This window comes from Crotalus tigris, unplaced genomic scaffold (assembly GCF_016545835.1).
Source record: "Crotalus tigris isolate CLP2741 ecotype Arizona unplaced genomic scaffold, ASM1654583v1 scf7180000024429.2167931701:2281839, whole genome shotgun sequence".
In the NCBI taxonomy this organism is placed as follows: Eukaryota; Metazoa; Chordata; class Lepidosauria; order Squamata; family Viperidae; genus Crotalus; species Crotalus tigris.
In genome coordinates, this window is record NW_024100596.1 from 1872589 (window position 1) to 1897049 (window position 24461).

Here is a 24461-nt window from a genome sequence, read left to right on the forward strand (position 1 = left end):
CTTTGGATGTTCAGATCACATAAGTTTTCTGAATCAGTCAGAATTGGACTGCAGTTTCACCTCCCCTCCCAAAAAAAGTTACTGTTCTTATCAATTCTAGATTGATATTGAAAGTTCTTTAGGTAACTGGAAAGATTGAGAGAACTGGAGGCAGCCAGTCTGAGCCCAAACAATGAAATGGTTTATTGCTTAGCAGCCTAGATAAATCCTGTTGCTCCTGTATTATATAAAAGTGCAAGAAGGTGGCATGAAAAAAGAGATGGTAAATAAGTTGCTGCACTCTCCTTTCTCACTTATGCAAAATCTTGCCTCCTAAAGAGATGAAGCAGCTGAGGGTCAGATGAGTAGTCAACAATCCCTTAGGTCTGCTATATAGATTTTCATAACAGGAAAGCAAAAAAGAAAAGGGTGGGATAGAAATATTTGTGGTAAGCTAACATTGGTTTGCTTGCTTTTTGTATGAAATTAAAATCCCCAGCCACCCCAATTGTTTTAGGCTTGCTGGTATAGTATTATGTCACAAGATTAGCTGTTATCCTTGGAGGGCCACCCTGTTCTGGCTTTATCCAACCATGCCTTATTTTAATCATTCGCCACCATGTTTCTCTTTGATACACCATCCCATTATAAGTCTGATTACTCCTGATTCTTTCCTCAATTCATGAAGATATGTTGCAAGACCATCGGGGCCCTGCAGTTGGCCCCATGCTTTCCATGTCTCCACTTCTGCACACCTCCTGCCTACTTCATGTCCATAACGAAGAATGTCTGAGTCACAAAACATCTCATACAGGTATCTATAATGCAAGATTCCAGTTCTCCAGTGAATCTAGTTACATGTCTCAACTGCGACTGGTAGGTGAATTCACACATTGTGTTAAACCATGGCTTGTTGAATAAACCATGAGTGGTTGGGTTCAATATGCCAGGAATGTGGGCCCCACCAAATGTAGTAGAATTATGAATGTCAGCATTCACCATAGCCCATGCTGGCTATGCGCCCTGGTTATAGTGGTTTGGCAATGTCCGGAGAACCATAGATTTCGCCCTGTGCCCTAAACCATGCTTTACAAGGCATAATGTCTGGGCTCACAAAACAAATCAAGCCAAGCGAGCCCTATTATGGCTCTGTAACATAGAATCCATTATGTCTGTGGAGATTCTCAGTCATCCAGGTCCCAAAGTTGCTTTTTCATGAGTCAACTGGACTTTCCAGCAGGAGCATAACTGGTAAGAGTGGACTTCATCAGTGCTTTTTTTTTGTAAAAAAAAAAAAAAAAAGGTGCTGGAACTCACACATGTCATATAACCCGCCTTGTCTACCCTACAAGGTTCCATCCAAAAAAAGGTTCTATGACAAAAAAAGCACTGGGCCACATGGACCCTTTTCAAAATAACACCTCTGCCTTGTAACATCTACAGTAAGGTAGACTGAGAGCATTATAAGAAGCTTATGGTGTTTCTTTATGGTTTGTTGCAAGATCAATGTTCCAGCAGAATACAATTCAGGTCTGTCGCAAAAACATTGCTCTCTACCTTCTCTGGTGGCTCTAGCCATCCTCCAGTTATGAAAAGAAGTAGTGTGTAGAAATTTTATTAACATTGAAAGCTAATGGTATTGAACAGATGTTAATCCTCCTCTCTCTTCTACCCCATCACCAACTTGTAGCTGGCCATTGTAAAGTGAACTGATTAAGCTTGGCACCAGGGGCAGCAACCTCAGGAAAATGCTGAGGCAATATCCTGCAGAGGAGCTCCTTCCTTTTGACTGCTCTTGGTTTGCTCCATGGAGCATAGTGCAGATAGGAGATAGTGCAGATTAATCCACGAGGGAAGGCAATGGAGGGGTTGTAGTAAGGGGGTGGCTCTAGCTTGTTTGGAAGATGTATTATTTGAAGACTTCTTCATCCAGGAGCATCCTTAGGACTACTGTTCAGCATTGATACTTCCTAAGAGATGATATATCAAATCACTAGTGCTAATAGTCAACATTATCATCATCATAATCACCATCACCAGCTGAAGAACATGACAACCCTGGATGGATTTCTCCAAGGAAAGTCCTCTCTTGTTGCCCCTCAAGAGAAGCCATTGGTCTTTAGCCTCATGAGGTCTGACAGCGCCAACTGGAGAGACAGAGGCCTCCCTCCTTCCCCAGCTTGGGCTGGAGCCTGCCTCTTGTTTCTCACCAACCCTGGGCTCATCCATCTTGCGACGCCTCTTGGCAGGGGAGGGGAAAGTGCTCATAATCCCATTAAGAGCCGCCACTCCGTCTTCATCACATCACAGCAACCAAGGCTGGTATGCCAGGACAGAGAGAGGCAGCCACAGCCCTGGAATGACAATGGAGGCAGCAACCCAGCAGGGGAAATAGCTGGCATGCTTATCTTGTCACCGGGGACACCAATCGTCCGTCCATCCATCTGCCCGCCCACCAATCCACCCTGGCGAGGGATCTTGGTCTGACTCTTTCCAAGAACCAGCTAAGTCTGGGCCTGCCCACAGTACAATGTCAGCAGATGGCCAAGTATCCCAAAGCAGCAGTGGAGCAAAGCAGGATGGGTTGCACGAGGGCCAGGGAGAATATTTAGAAAGGGGTGGATATTAGTATTGTTAAATATACTGTAAATTTATAATTTTATTTTGAAGCATTTAGAGCAGGGGTCCCCAACCCCTGGTCCGTGGACCAGTACCAGGCTGCGGCATGCCAGCAACTGGGCTGCACAGTTGCAAAGCCCCATCCATGAGATACAGGCAGCACACAAAACCACGCACCCTCCGGTCTGTGGAAAAACCTCTCTCCACCGAACTGGTCCCTGGTGTCCAAAAGGTTGGGGACCTCTGATTTAGAGAATAAAATAAGTGACTATTGGTAGTCCTCGACTTACACCAATTTGCTTAGTGACTGTTATAAAGTATCAATGGCACAGAAAAAAGTGACTTCTGACCATTTTTCACACTTATGACCGTTGCAGCATCCCCATGTCAGGTGATTTACATTCAGATGCTTGACAACTGACTCACATTTATGACGATTGCAGTGTCCTGGAATCATGTGATCCTCTTTTGCAACCTTCTGACTAGCAAGGTCAGTGGGAAAGCCAGATTCATTTAACAACCCTGTTACTAACTTAACAGCTGCAGTGATTCATTTAACAACTATGGCAAGGAAAGTCATAAAATGAGGCAAAACTCACTTAACAAATTTCTCACTTACCAATATAAATGTTGGGCTCAGTTGTGGTCGTAAGTTGAGGACTACTTGTATATAACAGAAAAAACTGAGAAAAGACATAGTGGCTGGAATTATTTATTTACTACATATGGCCGTGGATGGAAAATAAAACATCAGTATTTCTATTTAGAACAACATTTAAAATGGTGCTTTTTCAAGAGGCAGCTGGACTTTCTTTTTTTTTCTTGAAGACGTTTTGCTTCTCATCCAAGAAGCTTCTTCAGTTTGACTTAGAGTTCAGTTCCTGAAAAAGCATCCTTGGGACTACCATGACCTGGATGACTGAGAATCTCCATAGACAACAGCATTTACAGTTGTCATCAAATTTAAAATTCACTATCTCCCCAATTAAATAAGTAGGATGTATAAAGATAAACTCATATCATCGGCAGAAATAATTGTTCATCTCATGGTTCATTCCTAGAGCATCTGTCCCTTGTCTGGAAGTTCTCATGTCATTTTCCTACAACAGAATATGAATTAAGTCCTTGTCATCTATGCTAGGAACTATGCTAGTACCAGTATTATAGTAAGGCAGGGGTGTCAAACTCGCAACGTCACGTGACATGTCACACGTATCGTGACTTTTTTGCCATTGCCGACAATGGGTGGGTGCGGTTTTGCTATGATGCATCCGGCCCATGGGCTGGCAGTTTGACAGCCCTGTAGTAAGGGAAATGTTTGGGATGGACAACTCAGGGACATTTCCAGGACAGAGATATTTATTTATTTATTTATTTATTTATTTATTTATTTATTTATTTAATTTTATTTATATGCCGCCCAATCCCAAAGGACTCAGGGCGGCGTGCAAAATTAAAACAATCATCAACAATAAAATAATACAATCATACAGCATGTCCGATCATAATGATACTGTCTGCCAGAGAGCACCAAAGGTCTATGCTAGCAAGTGAAGACAATGACCACAAGATATTCAAGTATTCTTTACTTTAAAATATCCCATTCTTCTTCTTCTTAAGAAGCGTTAGAAGTAGTTATTACTGTAACAAAGAAGTGGGAGAGGGTATAAGACAATTAAATAGAAGCTTCATATTTCTTCTCTTTGACAGTGTTTCTTCCTTGAAGTAGACACCATTAACAATTACTCTTAATAATGCTGTTTCACGTGACAGTTTGCATTCCTAGTTAAAAACTCAAGGATACCTTGCAGCTGGTTGTAGGTCTACGTTGCTGCTAACTGTTCCTACACAGCAGTAAGCCCCAATGAGTTCTGTGGAACATGTTTTTAGATATTAAGCAGAAGATGGAAATCATGTTGATCCTTGTGAATGAGACATTACACTTTGCGTATACATACAATATATGTGTTCTTGCCTATTCAAGCTTCATCATTGATGGTTACAATGGTGATTTCTGACTGTATGATTTCTGGTTGGAAATCAGCCAAGAATAGTAGCAGAGTTGTTGTGTACTAGATTGGCCTAATAAACTCGGCATCTAGAGTTACCAAATGTCCAGCAAAAGGAGGACATGGCTTCTTTTGCCCTCATGTCTTCTATCTGCCAGGCATAGCCTTAAATATTGTCTGGATTTTTTGAGTGTTTTAAAAAAAACTGGACCGTTTTCACAACAAGAAGTCATTCAAACTTTGGGTTATTGTGACTTTGTAAACTTTATCTCCCTTCCATCAATTGGCATTCAGTAGCCTAGATTTATATTATTTGATTTTCTGATTCTAGGAGTTGGCTTCTAGCAATATGTTCTTGAAAATAAAGATTTGTTGGAAAAATATTGAAGAACCAGTCTTTTTGATGCTGAACAAAATAATTTCAAACATGTGGAGGTCTAAGTACATTTGGGGGGGCAGTTTTCCACTGTAACTTTTGTTGTGGACCAAAAAAGTTAAACAATTAATGGATTATCTCCCCCCACCCCACCCCACCCCACCCCACCCCATTTGTCCTCCTTTCTAATTGTTCCTGTCCTCCTTTGCCTGTTCAGATATATGGTAAACTTCCCCATACCTCCTCTAAGGAAAAAAAATAAATAGGTGAACTGATTTTGGTATTTTGCTGCCACATAGTGGTGGCAGTGCCAAATGGCATATTATTGTAACAGCTCATGTTACTGTAATTGCAGTTCATAAATTAATTGATCATTGATCCAGCCCAAAGACCTTAAGCCAAACCAGAAGAGTATGTTTCAGGAAATATGGCACAATATTTCCTACCCTCTTTTTTTGTTTTGTATAACTAATATAAAAACATGACATCTAACTCCTGGGAATGGGATAAGATTAACACTCCGAACACAATATCAGTAGAACACAATATCTTTTTATGTTTTTATTTGCTTTTGTAAGTTGTCTGTTGTACTGTATTTATACTGTATTGCTTTGTGTTTTAACTGTTGTAAGCTACCCAGAGTCATGTGTGTGAGATGGGCAGCTATATAAATTAAAGTAATAAAGAAATAAATAATGTGTTCTTGGTTTTTGTGCCACATTCAGATATGATTGAAGTGGGAACACTATTCACAGTTTACAAAGCTGTAAGCTGTTAAGAATGTTTTACCTCAGGCGGGCCTACTTCTAATCCCATTATTTAAATGCCACAAATTAGACACATGAGTCTTTTGTGATAGAAAATAAATAATAAAGCAAACCCCCTATCAAAAGTCCAGTTCTACATGGTTTGGCTCTATTTTAATAGCTTTCATAACTATAAAGTAATTATGGTAGCTTTCTTCAAGTTTTTTTCTTTTAGTTGCAGACTGGCTGCTCAGAAAACATCTAATATCCAGGATCGGTGCTAACCTGGCAAGTATTATGGAGACCAGTTTGAGAGGAGGCCGGAATAAGCCTCTTTTAGTGATGTCCAGTGAGTTACTTGATGAAGCCACAGGCTAGGGCAGTGTTTTTCAACCTTGACAACTTTAAGATGTGGGGACTTCAACTCCCAGAATTCCTCAGTCAGCATTAGCTAACTGCTTGTGAAAAAATATCCTTTTTTCACTTCTCTTAAACTTTCTCTATTCATACTACCAACAAGGGGCCACTAAGTGCTCAAGACTGGTTCAAATCTAATGACAATTCCTAAATATTTTCAAGGAAGCAAGCAACTTCACATTTATCCAAATCTGCAGTATCTTGACTTATAAATTCCACTAAATTGAGAATGTACTGCCATATAAATGTACTCGGGGCCACCTAGTTTTTAATGTATTTATGTATACAATTACATTTAGTGAAGATTTATAAGCTCCAATCTATACAACACAGGACATATTACCAGCCATCATTTAAAGATATTCAGGGCTGATTTAGTAAGCCCAGCGTAAGGAAATGGTGTCTTCAAAGGAATTGTGATTAAGTAAGATAGCTACATTGTCTGTAACATCTAATGAACCCAATGATTTTTCTTAGCCTTTTAATAATATTGTATTAATTGTGGAATTATTTTTTAATATTGTTCCTATTGTAGGGTTTTTTATTGTTTGCTGCCAAGAACCATATTTTGTGAGATATAAATGACCATATAAATATTATTATTTTTTTAAAAGGCAGGAATTCAAATTGAAATCTCCCTAACCAATGACTGCCAGCCTCTTCTTGAAGTCATCCACTAGATGAGAGTTATTTCCCCTGATGATTGGTTTCGCTGTCAGGCTCCTCTATGTTTTTCCTAATGTTTAACTGGAATAGGCATCCATGTAAGGTGAGCATGAATGAAATACTATAGTAGATGGTACCTTGCTTTCAATCTGAAATAAACATACTGAGTTGTGAATGTTCTGTCAAACTGTTCCAGGTGGGCTGTGATTCCACCGAATCAGAACCCGGAATATTTGGTTGTTCAAGATTTCTGCTAAATAAAATCCAGAGGTTCTTTTATAGGGCAATTAGGTAGGACAGAGCAGGCATGCCTTGCTTCTCTCTTCTCTCCTCTGCTCCATAGCCTGTGAACTGAACCATCTGTCAATATTCTGGCCCCTCCCTTTCTCTGTCACCTCTTATCCTTAAAGCCAAGAATATTGGGTGGCAAGCTATCCAACCAGACCCATCCGTTCCACAGTCTTTCCAACAGCTTCATTTTGCTACCTCTGCTTAGCTGCCACTAAGATTAGGCTATGGAAGTTTATTTTTATATATGATTCTGCCTGTAACATCTGTTTCGTTGCAAACATAGACTATCCTGAACTTGCAATGTAAAGAATGTTTTCTACATTCCTGCTTCAGACTATTATTCTGTGTCTTGCACTCTTAATTAAAGCAAACTGTAATTCAGTTATTTGAAAAGCGCTATCATGTCATCTTTGCTTCAAGGCTAAGAATACCGAGTTTCCTCAGCCTCTTTTTAAGAATTAAAAATCAAACTACATTTTATTTAGTAAAATAAATATTTCTGAATTAGTTTAAAGCTCCTTGATCATCCTCATCACCTTTCAATTGCAGGCTTTCTACTTTCTCCGAATCTTTCTTAAAATGGGATCCCTACAATTGGACATATATTTGAGATCTGGTTAATGCAAAATATAGCAGCAATCAGGCTGTAATTTGAAAAGTCTTTTTCTGTTGAGGCCATCTTAAAAGTTCATCTACTGTTATTAACTGCTAACTTGTGTTCAGCCTGTGATGAGCTATAGTTAAAGTCTTTTTTCATGTATACTATTACGAGATAGTATCCCTATCCGGTCACTGAGAGTGAATTGGGTAGCCACATAAACTTTCTTTTTTAAAAAATCCCCATCATAAGATAAGATAATCTTTATTATCATTTTTTTACTGTGAGCACAGTGACACACACCAAAAATGAATTTCTGTTGTCCTATAGTATCTGTGTGTTTAATTATATTTTTTTCCATAGAGAACTTTGCACTTGTAAATGTTATAGATTGCTGTTACTTCGTCTTGCATTTGAACCCATCAAAATCATATTGTTTCCATCTTCTATAATACTGTAATACTATATTCTCCATTTTATGGAATCTGCAAATGGGATAATTATTCATGTCACCTCTGCATCCACCTCATCAATAAAAGGGTTGATAGGTACCTGGCCCAGGACTGAACACTCTAGCACCTCACTTGATCCCCTACCCCAATAAGTAAGCATTGATAAGCATTCACCTAAAAGATATGCTTTCCAGCCAATGCTTTACTAGCTTGCTAGTCAGAATGTTCCTCTAATATTTTACTGAATCAAGATGTATTATGTCCACAATAAAAATAAATAAGGAACTTGTTTGGCAAGCCTTATTCTTAATAAATCCATTCTAGCTTCTAGCCATCATCACGTTGTTTCCAATGTGTACAGATCAATTGTTTTATGATCTATTCTACAAATAATTACAGAGGTTCTAGTACAATAAGAGACTGAAGATACAGTACAGGTAGTCCTTGATTTACGACCACAATTGAGCTCAACATTCCTGTTGCTAACTGAGATATTTGTTAAATTAGTTTTGTCTCATTTTACGACCTTTCTTGCCCCAGTTGTTAAGTGAATCACTACAGGTATTAAGTTAGTAACACGGTTGTTAACTGAATCTGGCTTTCCCATTGACTTTGCCTGTTAGAAAGTTGCAAAAGGAGATCACATGATCAGAGGACACTGCAGCCGTCATAAATATGAGTCAGTTACCAAGTATCTGAATTTTGATCATGTGACCATGAGGATGTTGCAATGGTTGTAAGTGTGAAAAATAGTCATGTCACTTTTTTCAGTGTCATTTTAACTTTGAATGGTCACTAAAAGAAGTGTTGTAAGTTGAGGACTACCTGTATCTACTTTCTCTATACCACTCATACTTTTATGCACTTCTATCTCACTCCCACAACCCACACCCTCATCTAGTATGTTGAGAAAAAGAGAATATCATCCTAGAGAAAACTTTTCAGAACAACATTTTTACACTTTTTCCAGTTTACCTTGCTGAGTGTACTGATCTGATCTCTACAGAGCAGTTCAATATTTGTACAGGGGGATTACAACATTGGTAAATTAATTTTAATTTTTTTCTCAGCATGAAATTTATCTTTTTCACAGATAAATTGCGATTCAAGGCACCAATTGTGAACTGTTTCAAGAACCATCAAGACTTGATTTTCACTCTTTCTTCTAGCAATCATCTAATTCTTTACAGTGTTTTATTCCTGTCTCAAGGTAAAACAGTAGGTGTTACAAAACAGCTAGCTTGTTTGCTTTCTACGTCATCCTTAAACGTTGGCAAATGCTATGCAATTTGAAAAAGCGCATGTGTAAACTTTGAAATTCTTTTCACTTGTATGTTTGGAGAAACTTTGTAGCTGAATGGATGTTGAATTCTAAAGGCATGTGATCATTTGTCTCTCTACCCCAATATATTTCTATGGTCGGGTGTGGTGTTTGAATCATGAATAGTTTGTTTGTAGAATGTCTGCATTTAAGTATGATATCAATTTTCATATAAAACCAGAAGTCCATAAAAGATTGTTTACATAACTCATTCTGTGCCACCTTGGCTTAAGGATTTAATTATCTGACAGGGTAAAGAGATATGATCATTGCTTAGGTTTCAGACATGCTAAGCCATGGTTTGCCAAAGAACAGTTGATTCAATCCCATCAAATGGTTCACTGTCTCTTGTAACTTCCTTTTCCAAATCAATCTCTTGGCATATCATTTGCAGTTCTACTTTGGGTACTGTGTCTTGACAGCCAAAATTTCCTCCACATTTGTCATTCCCTCATTATCATTTTTTGGGCATAATCTATCCCTTGATTCAAACATCATTACTGACACTATTGGTCTTGTAGATATTGATTTCTGGCTCAGTTCTTCAAAGATGTTCTTCAATATTTTCAATGTTATGATAGTATAATTTTGTATATCTTAGTTAACCAACACCAAAAGTAGGCTTGTATTTCTTTTTCCTTCTACTTAGAATCTTTAATCTCCTCTAATCTGCAGTTTCTAGAAACATCTACTATGAGCCAAGATAGCTAAAATAATTCTGATTTCCATGAGAATTTATTTATTTTTATAATTCCAAAACCTTATAGTAAAAGTCAATATTCCAATATTTGCAGCAAGATGTATATCTTTAGTATTCCTAATTATTTTTATAAGTCTTTGGCTAGTGTTACATATTAGAAAAATACTAGGTTGCTACTGAAAAACCCCACCCCTCCCCCAATTGTCATAAAACAATAGAACAACCTATCTGAGGTTTTAGCAGTTGTGTGACTAGATAAAGGTATTTTGCAGCCTGAAGTGTAAGTGTTAAAAAACAATCAATATAAAATTTATATGCATATAACTTTACTATGTACTATTAGAACTTAAAGAACAGATGGCCTTAGTACTTGGAATACTGCATCCAATATAAAACAAGATGTTAAGACTCTGCAAAGAGTGCAGAGAAGAGCAATAAGAACGATTAGGGGGCTGGAGGCTAAAACATATGAAGAACGGTTACAGAGATTGGGTATGTCTAGTCTATTGAAAAAGAGACATGAAACAGTGTTCCAATGTTTGAGGGACTCCTACAAAAATGAGAGAGTCAAACTTTTTTCCAAAGCACCAAAGGGCAAGACAAGAAACAGTGGATGGAAGCTAACCAAGGAGAGAAGCAACCTAAAACTAAGGAGAAATTTCCTAATGGTGAGAGCAATCAACCAATGGAATAGCTTGCCTTCAGAATTTGTAGGTGCTCCATCACTGGAGTTTTCAGGAAGAGACTGGACAACTATTTGTCAGAAATGATATAGGGTCTCCTGGTTGAGCAAGGGGTTAGACTTGAAGACCTCCAAAGTCCCTTTCAACTTTATTATTCTATGTTCTATGGTGTCTCCTTCTGTTGATCTCTTCAATGAAAATTGGTCTGTGAGATCTAAGAATCTAACTTTTGGATTTTAGTTTATGATTTTTTTTTGTTTTTCATCTTGCTGGGGGAGGGGGGTAGAACAATTTTTTCAGACCACTTTGAGTCATAACTGAATTTATTTCACATATTTCCAACAGTTTATCTTCAGATCACATAAATATTTCATTTTTTATTAAAGATTCTATTGAATTTGTAACCAAGAATGTCCCTTATCTATTTATTTATTTGTATCCCGCTTTATTGTTTTTACAAATAACTCAAGACGGTGAACATATCCAATACACATTCCTCCTATTTTCCCCACAATAACCCCTGAGAGCTGAGGGAAAGTGACTGGCCCAAAGTCACCCACCTGGTTCTCATGGCTAAGATAGGGCCCAAGCTGTGAAAACAATATATACTCTGTGCCTGCCCATGCATTGGTAACATTGGAGAGCCAGTTTGGTCTAGTGCTTAAGGCAACAGGCTAGAAAGCAGGAGATAGTGAGTATCTCCTGCTTTCTAGCCTGTTGCCTTAAGCACTAGACCAGTGGTTCTCAACCTGTGGGTCGGGACCCCATTTGGGGTCAAATGACCATTTCACAGGGGTCGCCAAACCATGCTGTCCGCCATTTTTTTCCCTTTTCCCTAGCTGTCCTACTCCCTCTTACTGGTAGCCACACCCACTTGGGGGTCACCACAACATGGGGAACTGTATTATGGGGTCACGGCATTAGAAAGGTTGAGAATCACTGCACTAGACCAAACTGGCTCTCCAATGTTACCAATGCATGGGCAGGCACAGAGTATATATTGTTTTCACAGCTTGGGTGGGATGAGATGATGATGATGATGATGATGATGATGATGATGATGATGATGCCAAAAATGTGAAGTAAAAGTTTTGGGGTTTTTTTGAGGAAACAAATTGAGTGTATAATATAAAAAGCCTAATTTTATTTTATATTGAACTGTAGTTTATATAAACTATAATAAATATTTTTTTATCCATTTTAGAACATACACTATATTTTGGTTTGTTTCCCATCTCAAAACAACAAAAGTTACTCAGTACTTATGCTCTGGTCACTTCCAAATTGACTACTGTAATGTGCTTTATATGAGGCTGCCCTTGAAGAGTATCCAAAAATTCAACTGGTGCAAAACATAGTGGTGCAGACAGTTTATATATTGAAACTGCATATGAAACACCTCTACTCCATGAGCTGCACTGGTTGCCATTTATTTATTTGTTTGTTTGTTTGTTTAGCCTTATTTCTAAAAAAAATGGTGGCACAGTGGTTAGAATGCAATATTGCAGGCTAATTCTGCCAACTGCCAGCAGTTTGATCCTGACTGGCTCAAGATTGACTCAGCCTTCCATCCTTCTGAGCTCGGTAAAATGAGGACCCAGATTGTTGGGGGCAATATGCTGATTCTGTAAACCGCTCAGAAAGGGCTGTAAAGCACTGTGAAGCGGTATATAAGTCTAAGAGTGCTAGTGCTAACTCAATGTGGCAATCATACCCAACACAAATAGGAGGATTTTCCCCGCAACAATAACCCTGTGAGATGGGTTGGACTGAGAGTGACTGGCCCAAAGTCAGCCAGCTGGCTTTCATGGCTAAGGTGGGATTTGAACTCACAGTCTCCTGCTTTCTAGCCTGGTGCCTTAACCAGCAGACCAAACTGACTCTCAGTTTGCTTTCAGATCAAGATGCATTGATCTTTAAAGCCTGTGGCAGTGTTTCTCAACCTTGACAATTTTAAGGCATGTGGACTTCAACTCCCAGAATTCCACAGCCAGCATTGCTGGCTGTGGAATTCTGGGAGTTGAAGTCCACATGCCTTAAAATTGTCAAGGTTGAGAAACACTGCCTTATGGGATCAAGTTATTTGAGGGACCATCTCTCCTCAGTTACATCTACCTGTCTCACCAGGTCCAGCAGGAAGGGCACTTTATGGGCCTCATCTGCTAAAGAGGTCCATCCATGATAGGACCCAGGAGGCAAATCTTCTCTCCCATTGCATGCACCCTTTGGAACATCACCCCTCCCCCGGGATGAGATTGGCTCCAACCCTATTGACTTTCCAGAAATCCTCTAAAACACGGGTGTCAAACTCACCATGTCATGTGATGTGTTGCGATGTATCACGACTCTTTTTTGCATTGCTGGCAATGGGGTGGGCAAAGCTTCCATATGATGAAACCAGCCCGCGGGCTGGCAGTTTGACACCCCTGCTCTAAAAGTTTGTTTTGTCAACCAAGGAATCCCATGGAAATAGGGAGCTCGTAAATTGATAGTTCTGTATGTAAGATCTCGAGGACACTCTTCCCATGGTTTGGTTTATATATTTGTTTTTAATTATTTTAATGGTTTTTAAAGTTTTAATTACTTTGTTTAGATTGTGTACATGATTCAAAGTTACATACATGAGATGGTGGCTATATAAATTTGATAAACAACTACAGTACCTGTTTTTGGAAACCCTGGAATTAATATCAGGGCCCTCAAAATATGGGATCAAGGACCATAAGTTGCCACAGGGTCATTAGGGTGTCCACCCCTGGTTTAGCATGTTGTGCAAATCCAAACAATTGTGTTCTACTCTATAAAGTAAACCCTTTTTTTATTGTGAAGCATGCTCATCATTAGAGCTAGTTTCTCAGCATCAAAGCTAGGTCTTGTATTTGTAAATCACACACCCACACCCACAATGGCTTTTGAGCTTGCAGAGTGACTTTTCACTAATTATATCCATAGACAGTTTCCTATTCCCCCAGGCACCTTTTCTGTATATATTTCCAAAGTGTATGCTGTTCGTGCCAACATACATAACCAGAGTTTTTTTTTTTTTTAACTTTGGCAACTTTAAAAGATGTAGACTTCAACTCCCAGAACTCCACAGCCAAAAATTCTGAGAGTTGAAGTCTACTCAGCTTTAAATTGCCAAGATGTATACCATTTGTGTAAAAGGCAAATGTTACCGAGCACAATTTTCATTCACTACCCTCTTTCCCCACGCCCATCCTTGTAAAACCACGGTTTAATCCACCCAATTTTCAGGATTTACGGTACTATAAATGGGCCGATCGCTGCATCGGACTACTTCTTGGATGGAGCTAGGGCGTAAAGCCCTCGTTCCCCCTCTCGCTCCCGCTGCCAGGAGGGCCCCGCTTACTCTCTCCTCCCTCTGGGGCGGGGAAGCGGGCAGCAAGGGGCGGCGCCAGGAGGCACCCTTGCCTTGAGGTATAAGCCCGGTGGGTAGTTGCTTGTTCTTTCTTTGCCCCCAGCCGCCTCCACTCGCTATGTTGCTTCGGCTCCACGTCAGCCTCCTCCTCGCCCTCCTCCTGAGCTGTGAGGCGAGAGGGCAGGAGCAGAAGCAGGCGAGCAAAAGCGAAACTCCGCTCCAGTCGCTGCAGATTGAAACCCTGGTAAGTGTGCGGGGCACATCTGTTTGGAAGACGCCGCCGCCGTTGACTCCGCTGTTTGGGGCGGGGGGGGAGAGAAGCCGGCACGTCTCGGGGCCTCCGACTGCTTAAATGACAGCTCGAAGGGAGAGAATCCCTGACTCGCAGCCGGTCCAGGCGCTCCCTCACGTGTGAATCCTTCGCCTCCCGTGCGGATTAGGAAGGGCAAGAAAAATAACCCGTTTGGGACGGAGCTCTACGCGCGTGTCTCCAGGATGAAAGCTGCAGTCCGACAAAGTCTTAACCCGCACTCCCTTCAACCGAGGAGAGGATGAGCAGCTGGCCGGTTGTTTTTCTCCGCAGGTGGCGTCCCCTGAAGGCTGCACGGAGCGCTCGGCGACAGGCGACACTGTGGCAATCCACTACACGGTGAGTAAAGCGAAGGGTGGGGGAGGCGCGTCGCCGGGAAGCACAGCAAAGCCACACGAACACGTCAGCACAGCCTCCTCCCGCTGGGGTTCCCTACTAGTGGGTGGGGTTTCCGAAGGCTCCACCTTCTACTTTCGGAAACACAAATCGAAATTGAGGAGGAAGTCTCGAAAATCCGTAGAGTTTCCTGTGGGGTGCCGAGGCGGGGGAGTGTCCTTCCAATCTCGTGGCGTGGGGCGAGACCGAGACGGAGGAAGGCTTACTTCGTGACCCGTTCAAACTGCATGTGCCCTCTGGAAGTTTTGGAAGGCTTTATGCCGGACGCGTAACTTGGGATGGCCATAGTTACTGTGAGAATCATATTCCATAAGTTTCTATATTACCTACCCCCATAAAATAGAAGAGGGAATGTGAGGCCGTTTAACTTATGGGTGACACCTGTCACCGTCTCTGATCATTGGTCCTGGGCTGTGGGAGGGAGGAAGCGGCCTCTCCTTCACTAGGAGTGTTCAGTGAAGGTAGAGCACCATTTAACTAAAAGTAATCCTCGACTTACAACAGTTTGTTTAGCGACCATTCAAAGTTACAACGCCACTGAAAAAAGTGACGTGACCAGTTTTCACATGACCATTGTAGCATCCCCACGATCATGTGATCAAAATTCAGGCATTTGGCAATTGACTCATGACGATTGCAGTGTCCCAGGGTCAGGAAGTCAGATTCGTTTAACAAGTTTGACTAATTTACCAGTAACGACTGCAGTGATTCACTTAACAACTGTGGCAAGAAAGGTTGTAAAATGGGGCAAACTCACTTAACAAATGTTTCACTTAGCAACAGAAATTCTGGATTCAATTGTCTAAGTTGAGGACCACCTGTAGAAGGTTTTAATTTGGACAACACTGGCTCCCTCTGCTAGGAAACTGAGCACTGCCCCCTAGAGGCAGACACTACTGGACAGGGGAAACCTCTACCTTTTTAATTTGGATTCCTGCATAAGCCAGGGTAGGGCCTGGCCTATGTAACTCCTTGAACATTATAATTCTAGGAATGTAGTAACATCTGATAGGCCAATGTTTTACAAATAAAGTCACTGCTTCTCAGCCCAACTCACGTCACAGGATTGTTGTAGGGAAAATAGTAGTAGGACTGTTGGTATGTTTGCCTCTTGAGTTGGAAAAAAAGGGGCAGGATAAAAATCTTAAAAACCCTTCACAACTTTAAATTTTCAGCTCCCAGAATTCCCCAATAGTATCCACCTGGGATTTGAAGTACGCACATCTTAAAGTTACCAAGTTTGAAGAGCACTGGGTTGTAGCTTTCTCGGCTCTTCTAAGCAACATGCAGCATAGTTAAGCCTATATCTCTAAATGTTTCTAGCCAAGGTTGATGGAAGTAGGTATTAGGATGGGATGGGATGAAATGTCTGTAATACTAATGCAAAAGAGCTATGCCAGTTAAAGGTGCAGAAGTTGGTGTAAAGTAGGCAAATGGATGAAAAGATTAAAAATAGGAAAGTCTCTGCTCTGGAAAGGCAGGAAACCCATCTTGTCAGAGTCCAATAACGCAGACTATGCCCACACTTTTTATTTTATGCAATTATGTAAAGAGGCCTGGTAACCTCTAGTTTAAATTGCTACAATACTTTATGAGCGGAAATATTTGAAGCTAATGTGGAAACACTCAATACAAACTGTAATTACTAGTAACTATTAGGCTAGTCAGAGTATATTGTGCATCATTGGACTTGGCTTTATTTTGAAGCAATTTTTTATCACTTTTTTATGTACAGAATAAGAATTGAAGTCATCTTCAGATACCTTATCCTAGCAGGAAAATGTACAGTTCGCTTCTCTGGGGCCTCCTATTTTCATGCCCAGAGTCAAACTGAGATAGTGATCCAAATATCAGTATGTAAAAAAAGGGTAATTTTTGCTCAGGGCAGCATCATAACCAGCTATTAGTATGTCTAATCATCTGAAAGAAAAGGAGCACTATTTACCTCAGTGGGAATTATCCATTCATAAATTGATTACGTAGCTTTAAATACGGATAAAAGTAATGATTCTGAACTACCATGCTGTTAGTTGCAGGAAATGCAGTTATGAAAAAGACATCCCTGTGATTATAGAGGAAAAATGGCTTCTCCTAAAATGGCACCCCATGCTTGCATACAGTATTTTTGTTTTGAGTATAATAGAAAATTAAATTGACCTGCATGAAGTTGCTGTCCATACTTTTTCATCATGGGACATAATGATATTTCATTTCTTACAAAGTTATAGGTTTCAGCACTTTCTCTTGATTTAAAACAAAACAATTGTAGAAAGGGCAATTGATGTGAGAAATATGTGCACATACCCCTCAGTTTAAGGATTTTTTTTAAAACAGGGTACTCTTGAAGATGGACGCATTATTGATACCTCACTCTCTCGTGATCCATTGCAAGTGGAGTTGGGCAAAAGACAGGTCATACCAGGTAGACCTCTGTTCTTTATCTTCTGTTCTTGAACCTCTCCTTGCTTGATTTCATCATTTGACCCCAGCCTATACCTAAGAACTGTCAGTCATCTTTAGCTGTATCAGTGCTGAGGCAGTTTCCTCCCTTATCCTAACACTGGGTTTGCTCCAGATACAATGGCATGCTTTACAGATTGTTGAAGTGGTGCACTCGGTTCACTTTTGGAGGTGAGATTAGCCTAACTTCTCTTGTTAGTGCAGATATGCTCCTTCCCCTCACCACACTCATGAGGGCAGTACTGAAACTGCATGGTGGACAGAGGGAGTGATGACTATACCTCTGCTGCTTCTAACTCTCCCACACCTTTATATACTGTTCAGGCTGCTTTTGGACGCCTTTTTAGTATATCAAAAGGAATGGAGCCTGACTGTAGCTTAAAAGTCTTCCATTGAATGGTAACCATGCAAAATACTTGTATTAAACCAGAAGTTTTGACATGTGGCTAAATCTGCTGGTCTAGCCATCAGGCAAAACTCATCTCCTACCCAACTCCATCCAATGTTATGATGAATGGTTAGTGGATGTTTTCCTGTTGACTGTTTTCTTGATGTTTGGTAGGAAAGAGATGGAAATAAAACCAAAAAGTAACCACCAGTTTTTTTTCCTTAATCTGTTATGTATTGTTTAGATAAGGACAGCACTATTTGCTGACATCTTGCCTGTGACAGGATAGGGGCTGGCAAGGAGTTAGCACATATTTCACTAGTATCTTTTTATACTCAAGGATTGATGGAAAGCACTTGGCCATGAAGAAGACCCAAACTCAACATACTTCAATTGTAGAAGGGTAGATTTGAGTTGAAGATTAGAAGAAATCTTTAATGATAAAAGCATTAGATCCTGCAATCTGGTACGGTGCTTTCTTTTAGAAGACTTCCAGCAGAAGCTAAGTACAGTAGTCATCTGTGGAACTGTATAAGACTGTGATCAGCATGTTTTATATGTGCCATTCATTTTGTCCTAGGTTCCCAACTTTCTTGCCTGTTTATATTTTTGGTTTGATAGATTAATCTCAACCTGTGTTCTGGTAACCAAACAAGAGATTTATTATTTTAATATAAAGAACTCCTTTTAGAGGAACTGAATGTTCTAGGGGAAAAACCACAAAGGCTTCTAATTAAGTTCTTTTTTCCCCCCTCTCAATTCAGGTTTAGAACAAGGTCTACTGAACATGTGTGTTGGGTAAGTAACTCCCAGTAAGTAACTGGAAATCTTTATAGGTAGTTGCTATACTCAGTCAAGCCCGCAACCTTCTCTGTTTTGAATTCTGTTTGTTTTCTGTGTAGAGCCAAGATGGGCTGCAGTTTCCAAGTGACAAACAAAAGCACCGTCTGCATTCAGAGATATTTTTCTTATTTGCTTGTTCAGACCACAGTGGAAAAATTCTGGTTCTTTAAGTATTATAATGCTGCAGTCAACAGCATTCCTTATTAGAGACTGTATTGCTAGAATTTATGGGACCTGGAATTCAACAGCTGAAAAATGATATAGTTCCCATTCTTGTGTTTATATAAAGATGGACATCAAAGAGAAACTAGTATTAAAAGGGCAGTGATCAATAGAGAAGGGAAAGAGGCTGAAAAAGTGCTTGCAAGAACAATAATAATAAAGCAAAGATTGCACCAATAGTAATAAGCACCTTCAGTGCAATCCCAAACTATCTGGAGCACCACTTGGACACAATGAGCATTGAGAAAATCACCATCAGAACTGCAAAAAGCAGTTATGCTTGGAACAGTCTACATTCTGTAACAGTATCTTTAACAAACAACATCTGCCTGTTCCAGGTCCTTGGGAAAGACTCAATGGGTGGCTAAAAATGCCAAATGCAGTCTAAACATCTGACTATAATATTTTAACTGCATGCTGCCCAACTCTCAACTCTGGACTGCTTACATTTATTTAAAAATTATAATAAAATCAAAAAATAAAAGATGAGGTGAAGATTTGTTCTCCGAGCTTGTGGATTGGTTTCTGAATGTTTCATTACCAGACTAAGTAACATCTTCAGCATAGTTTAGGGATTGTCAGTGTCAGTGTCACTGACACAGTTATTGACACTGACATTGCCTACACCAGGGGTAGGCAACCTTGGCTCTTTTATGACTCGTGGACTTCAACTCCCAGAATTCCTGAGCCAGCTGGCTCAGGAATTCTGGGAGTTGAAGTCCACGAGTCATAAAAGAGCCAAGGTTGCCTATCCCTGGCCTAAACTCCGCTGAAGATGTTACCTAGCCTGGTAACGAAACATTTTAGAAACCAACCCACAAGCTCGGAGAAGGAACCTTCACCCTCATCCTCCACCCGAGCTATAGATATTTGCCACTATTGCAAAAATAAAACATGGCAAGCACAATTAAGTACAGGATTTCACTTGCCAAAGATCAAGATTTGAGGGATGCCAAGGGAGGTCTTCAAGTCAGTTTTGATTCTTGATGATTGCCTGGACAAGTCCTTGCAGTTTTATTGGTATGATTTCAAAAATGATTTGCCATTGCCTCCTTTCTAGAGTTGAGAGAGAGGGAGCTGGCCTAAGTTGGCTTTGTGCCTTAGATGGGACTACAACTCAGAATCTCCTCTCAGTTTCTAGCCTGATGCTTGAAGATTAACCGGCTGGAGTATGTACAGAGGAAAACAGAACAATGTTAAGAAGCTTGGAGGACAAAATGTTATTGGAAAAAAATCTCATTTAGTTTTCTTTCAGACCTTAATGCAAGCCCTCACCAATTTTTTTCTGTTCCCATCTTAATATTCAAAAGTGCTCTAGGCCTTAAGAGGCTCGTTATCAAAGTCAAAAATTCTGTTCCAGTTATGTAAATGTCATTCTACGCATGGAAACAGGCAATCCAGTCAGAAAAACAGGTCCAGCATGTCTGTTCAGTTTTTCCTATGACTGCCCCTTCCCTCCCCTCAAGGACGTAGCTTGTTTTGCTGAAGGCTGCAATCTTTTTCTAGCTTAGAGGTGATCAGTTGGCAAAATCCCATTGAAACCAATGGCCTTGTGCTCCTGTATCTTATGAATACTGACCTGGCCTTTACTCAGTTTGTTTTCTGGCAGGGAGAAACGAAGAGTCATTATCCCTCCTCACCAGGCATACGGCAAACGAGGTTCCCCACCAGCTATACCAGGTAGGATCCAGTTACCAACAATTATTTAATGGCCGGCCAGCCTACTGAGGCAGGAGGTAAACAGATACTTAGCACTGTTTGGACAAGGATGTCCAGTCCTGTTGTTTTAGAACATTGATTGGACACTTTATCTCTAACTGGGCCAGGAAAGGGAGACTGGAAAGGAACGGACTGTGGGCATTTAGGAAGTAATATTATAAAGCCACATCTGTGCTGCAGTTTTTATTTTGTAAACCAGGGGAGGATTTAAGAAAAAAAATGTTACAAAACTCTGGTGAAAAGGAAACGCACAAAAGGATAGCCCGGGAGACATACAAACGCAAAAATAATACTTCTAGGCTTAGTTTGCCTGGTGATGTTACTGTGTAACCTCTTAGGATCTTCTAGCTTTGTTTCACAGATTTCCTCTCTTTCCAGCTGATGCAGTTCTGCACTTCGAGGTGGAATTAATCCAGCTCTCCAGAGCCAATTACTGGCAGAAGCTGTTCAGCGATATACTCCCCTTGCTGAGCACTGGGCTTGCCCCAGCGCTGCTGGGACTGATTGGCTACTACCTGTACAGGAAAGCCCAGATGCCCCGGATATCTAAGAAGAAACTCAAGGAAGAGAAGAAAAACAAGGCCAAAAAGAAATAAAGTTGTTCCTTATCTTTTTCAACATTGTTTCCCACTGGAATGTATGTGTAGGGGGGAGTGCTCATACTGTCTGTTTCCCACACATACACAGTATCTAAACAACTTAATTAGACATAACTCTTGCACAAAAGGACAAGGATGTGGAACCAGTTCCCATCACTGCACAGATCTCTAGTTTGATGTTCCTCACTGTATTGCCCTTTAGATGTGAGACCACAACTACAGTTCCTTATAGCCAGTGAGCTTCTAAGAAAACTCTGGATCCACAAAGGCTGATCTAATACTTTGTACAAAATTTAATCAAGTAAATGGCACAGAAGAGTGATTTTGAGTGTTCTTTACATATTTAAACATGTTAATTCAAGAAGTGGTCACTGCATAAAGTCTGTATGGGGCATTTATTAATCATATGCCCTCATAGTATAGATTTTACTTAAACATTCATACTACAAAATGATTAAAAATAAGAGAACGCTTTACAATTCCTCGGATATATTTAACAAGTCTTTGTACTGCCTGAGAATGATAGGAACTTGTCCAAAGGACTTAAATGGTAACAGGTAGCCTAACTCCATTTACAGTCCAAACTTACACTGGTGTTCATCTCCCAAAAAATCTTGAGAACGTATAAGGATAGTGAGAGATTAATAACTGATTCATCAGCATCAAGATACTACTACTCTGTAGCTGAGACAACTACATGGTATAAAGTATAAGTTTATAAGATAGACAAGATCTTAGAATAAAGATCATCTCAGCAGCTCATAGGCTGAGTGTTCTGGTTGCGAAGGCGTCAAAATAATGTCCTTGTTGGATTTTCTTTAGTAGCTTCATAGAGTTTCCATCCATGAAGCCTACTTCCCACCTCCTCATGTAGAGTGTTTCAAGCTCTTGAAAGGGGAATTTTAAACACTAGGTATAAGAAGTTTGAGAGGAAAAAGAGGGTTTGGTAAAGGAAAAAAAGCTTTATTAAATGTCTACTCTGCAAAGGTACAAAGACAGATGTGTTTCAAAATGTACACATAGTCGTGGGGTATATCTTCAGCTTCCATTGTACAGGACTCTGGATTGGATTGGCCATGGAAGAAAAAGCTGCAAGACACATTAGTTACTATTTAACTATTTAATGGCAGTTTGTGGGAATTTTTCTAAAAAGGGCCCAGCACAGACTGAAACTGGAATGGACTGGCTCTTCTTTGTGCCCAGTAGCTGTGTTAACATAACAGAAAAGAACCGCTTGAACTCACCAAATGTCGATTCAGAGGATATGAGAAACTTCGTGTGCTGCCTCTATAATATTATAGATGGGCCGCTTGGCTTGGGACCCTCTGGCAGGTGCTGCCTGAGACCCATCTGAGACAGTTGTAGGTTGATTAATTATCATCAGAGGATTGACCTGGCTCAGGACTTCATCATTCACTGAGATGCCATCCAAGTACTGCTTGAGAAGATGCCTCAGCTTAAAATTGTCTTGCATCAGTACATCTTTAGTCCGCTCTAGCGAGAGCTGTTCCAGCCTCACCTTGTTGTATCTTTGCCAAAAGCGCTCCAGGCCCACGTAGTTCAGCATCATCTATAAAATGTTGAAAAGCCTTGACTGGTTGCAAGGAACTACATCACAACTTTGAGTGCTCAAGAACTTGCCTACATAAAAATGCCAGCTTAGTGTATGCTGTGCGAAATATGCAATTCCCAAGCCAATTCTAAATTGGGATATCCTTGTGGGAAATCCACAACCACTAGGAAGATTATAAAGACCAGTTTCCTTTAGGTGGGTAACGGCCCAATACCAAAATGAAAAGTTGCACTTCAGACAAATTTGCTTTTGCAGAGGGGAAAGCAAAATGCCTTTTGTTAAAAGAGCAGAGGCAAATTCTGACCAAATACTAGAGAGTCAAACTGTACCAAATGCCATCATATCATCTGAATCAGATTTTCCCCTATGAAAAGCAGATTTATCGGTAAGTGAGGATCAGGAAAGAGGATGAGGCTTAACTATTTTTTCTTCTGCTAAGGTCCCAAGGAAAATCTTTCTGAGCAGCAGGTGCCAAACTCAGGAAAAGAAACCCTACTAGCTTCAAGGAATCTTTGCCTCAATCCTATCATCCCTCCTGGGAGAACCACAGTAAATGCCAGCCAATAAACCCCGAAGATGCAGGCTAATTTTAACATCTGGACGGATTAATCCAAACAAAATCCAAGGAAATATTTCTTCCATGTGGCAACAAAGAAGACAAAGGGGTATCCCACCCATTTCTGAATTCAGACGTTTCACCTGAGCAAGTGATTCAACTGGTTTTTCCAAAGCCAACTTATCGACGGCCTTCTGTTCTTCCCAGTTCAGGGAGCTCGAGTAAAATGGTACCACCTTCTCCTCCTCAGACTCCAGCCTACGGCACATTTCCGCCAGGCGCAGAATTATCTCTGCCTGCAAAAACAGGAAAAAGGTGATTGGATAGGGTTTTCTCTAGGTTTTTGGCACAGTGTATTTACAGAGTGCTGGAGCTTAATGGAATATCTATACAAGTAGTCCTTGACATACATATGACTACAATCGAGCTTGCCCATCGATCATGCATTGTAATGGGTCGTGAAACCATTTTATGATCTTTTTGCAGTGGTTGTTCAGCAAACACAATAGTTGCAAAGAAAATGCCGGGGTAGTTAAGCAAACCACTGGTTTGCTGTGGGTAAGGTTTTGCCAAAAACTGGAAGTGCTGGTTTTCAGAAAAATTGTCATGTGACCATGGGATACTGCAAGCAGCCATGTTGCCAAGCACCCAGTTCGGTCCTGGTGGGGACCACAGAGGGGGCCTGACTGTCAGAATTTCGAATCAGATTCTCTTTTTCGGATCAGTTGTAACTCTGAATCATAAACCAAGCAACCAGTTGTAAGTCGAGGACTACCTGTAATGTAGTAATTAATTAGGAATTATAATTCCTGGCTTTCTCTTAGCATCATATTATCTGTCTATGTTCTGTTTCTAACTCCTAGGATGTTCAAGGAGACTGACAATAGTTATCCAAATATAAAACAAAGTTCAAACAACAACTAATATTAATAGAGACTCAGTTTGTGCAGTGCTTGAGGCACCAGGCTAGAAACTAGAAGACCTTAAGTTCTAGTCCCATCTTAGGTACAAAGCTAGTTTGGTGACTTTGTGCCAGTCACTATCTCTCAGCCGTAGGAAGAAGACAATGGCAATCACTTCTGAAGATCTTGCCAAGAAAACTGTAGGGATTAGTCTAGGTAGTCACCAGGAGTCAGTGGTGGAGGCTAAATGCATGACA

General features: G+C 40.4%; 2 protein-coding genes across 5 annotated transcripts in view; one reads left to right on the forward strand and one right to left on the reverse strand.

The window, feature by feature from the left end:
• Positions 1–14258: 14258 nt before the first annotated feature.
• On the forward strand, positions 14259–21192 carry FKBP11 (FKBP prolyl isomerase 11). 2 transcript variants are annotated; one of them, XM_039330560.1, is made up of 6 exons: positions 14259–14480; positions 14820–14885; positions 17277–17364; positions 18555–18588; positions 20450–20535; positions 20953–21192. In XM_039330560.1, the coding sequence occupies exons 1-6, from the start codon at positions 14355–14357 to the stop codon at positions 21168–21170; spliced, it is 618 nt and encodes a 205-aa protein (XP_039186494.1). In that variant the 5' UTR covers positions 14259–14354; the 3' UTR covers positions 21171–21192. The 2 variants fall into 2 exon arrangements, with proteins under 2 accessions (XP_039186494.1, XP_039186497.1); XM_039330563.1 differs by having other exon boundaries at positions 14266–14480; positions 20465–20535.
• A 357-nt stretch (positions 21193–21549) lies between these two features.
• Positions 21550–24461, reverse strand: part of CCDC65 (coiled-coil domain containing 65) — a 40989-nt gene continuing 38077 nt past the window's right edge. For all 3 annotated transcript variants that reach the window (XM_039330557.1, XM_039330558.1, XM_039330559.1), the window contains 2 exons: positions 23446–23598; positions 21550–22743 (listed from right to left, as the gene is read on the reverse strand). In XM_039330557.1, the coding sequence (XP_039186491.1) occupies positions 22429–22743; positions 23446–23598 (468 nt within the window). In that variant the 3' untranslated portion in view covers positions 21550–22428. The remainder of the gene's footprint in view (positions 22744–23445; positions 23599–24461) is intronic.

Coding starts and splice junctions, on each gene's coding strand:
- FKBP11 (XM_039330560.1), top strand. CDS start 14,355: ATGTTGCTTCGGCTCCACGTCAGCCTCCTCCTCGCCCTCCTCCTGAGC. Junction 14,481..14,819: donor CGCTGCAGATTGAAACCCTG/GTAAGTGTGCGG, acceptor TTTTCTCCGCAG/GTGGCGTCCCCTGAAGGCTG. Junction 18,589..20,449: donor CTACTGAACATGTGTGTTGG/GTAAGTAACTCC, acceptor GCCTTTACTCAG/TTTGTTTTCTGGCAGGGAGA.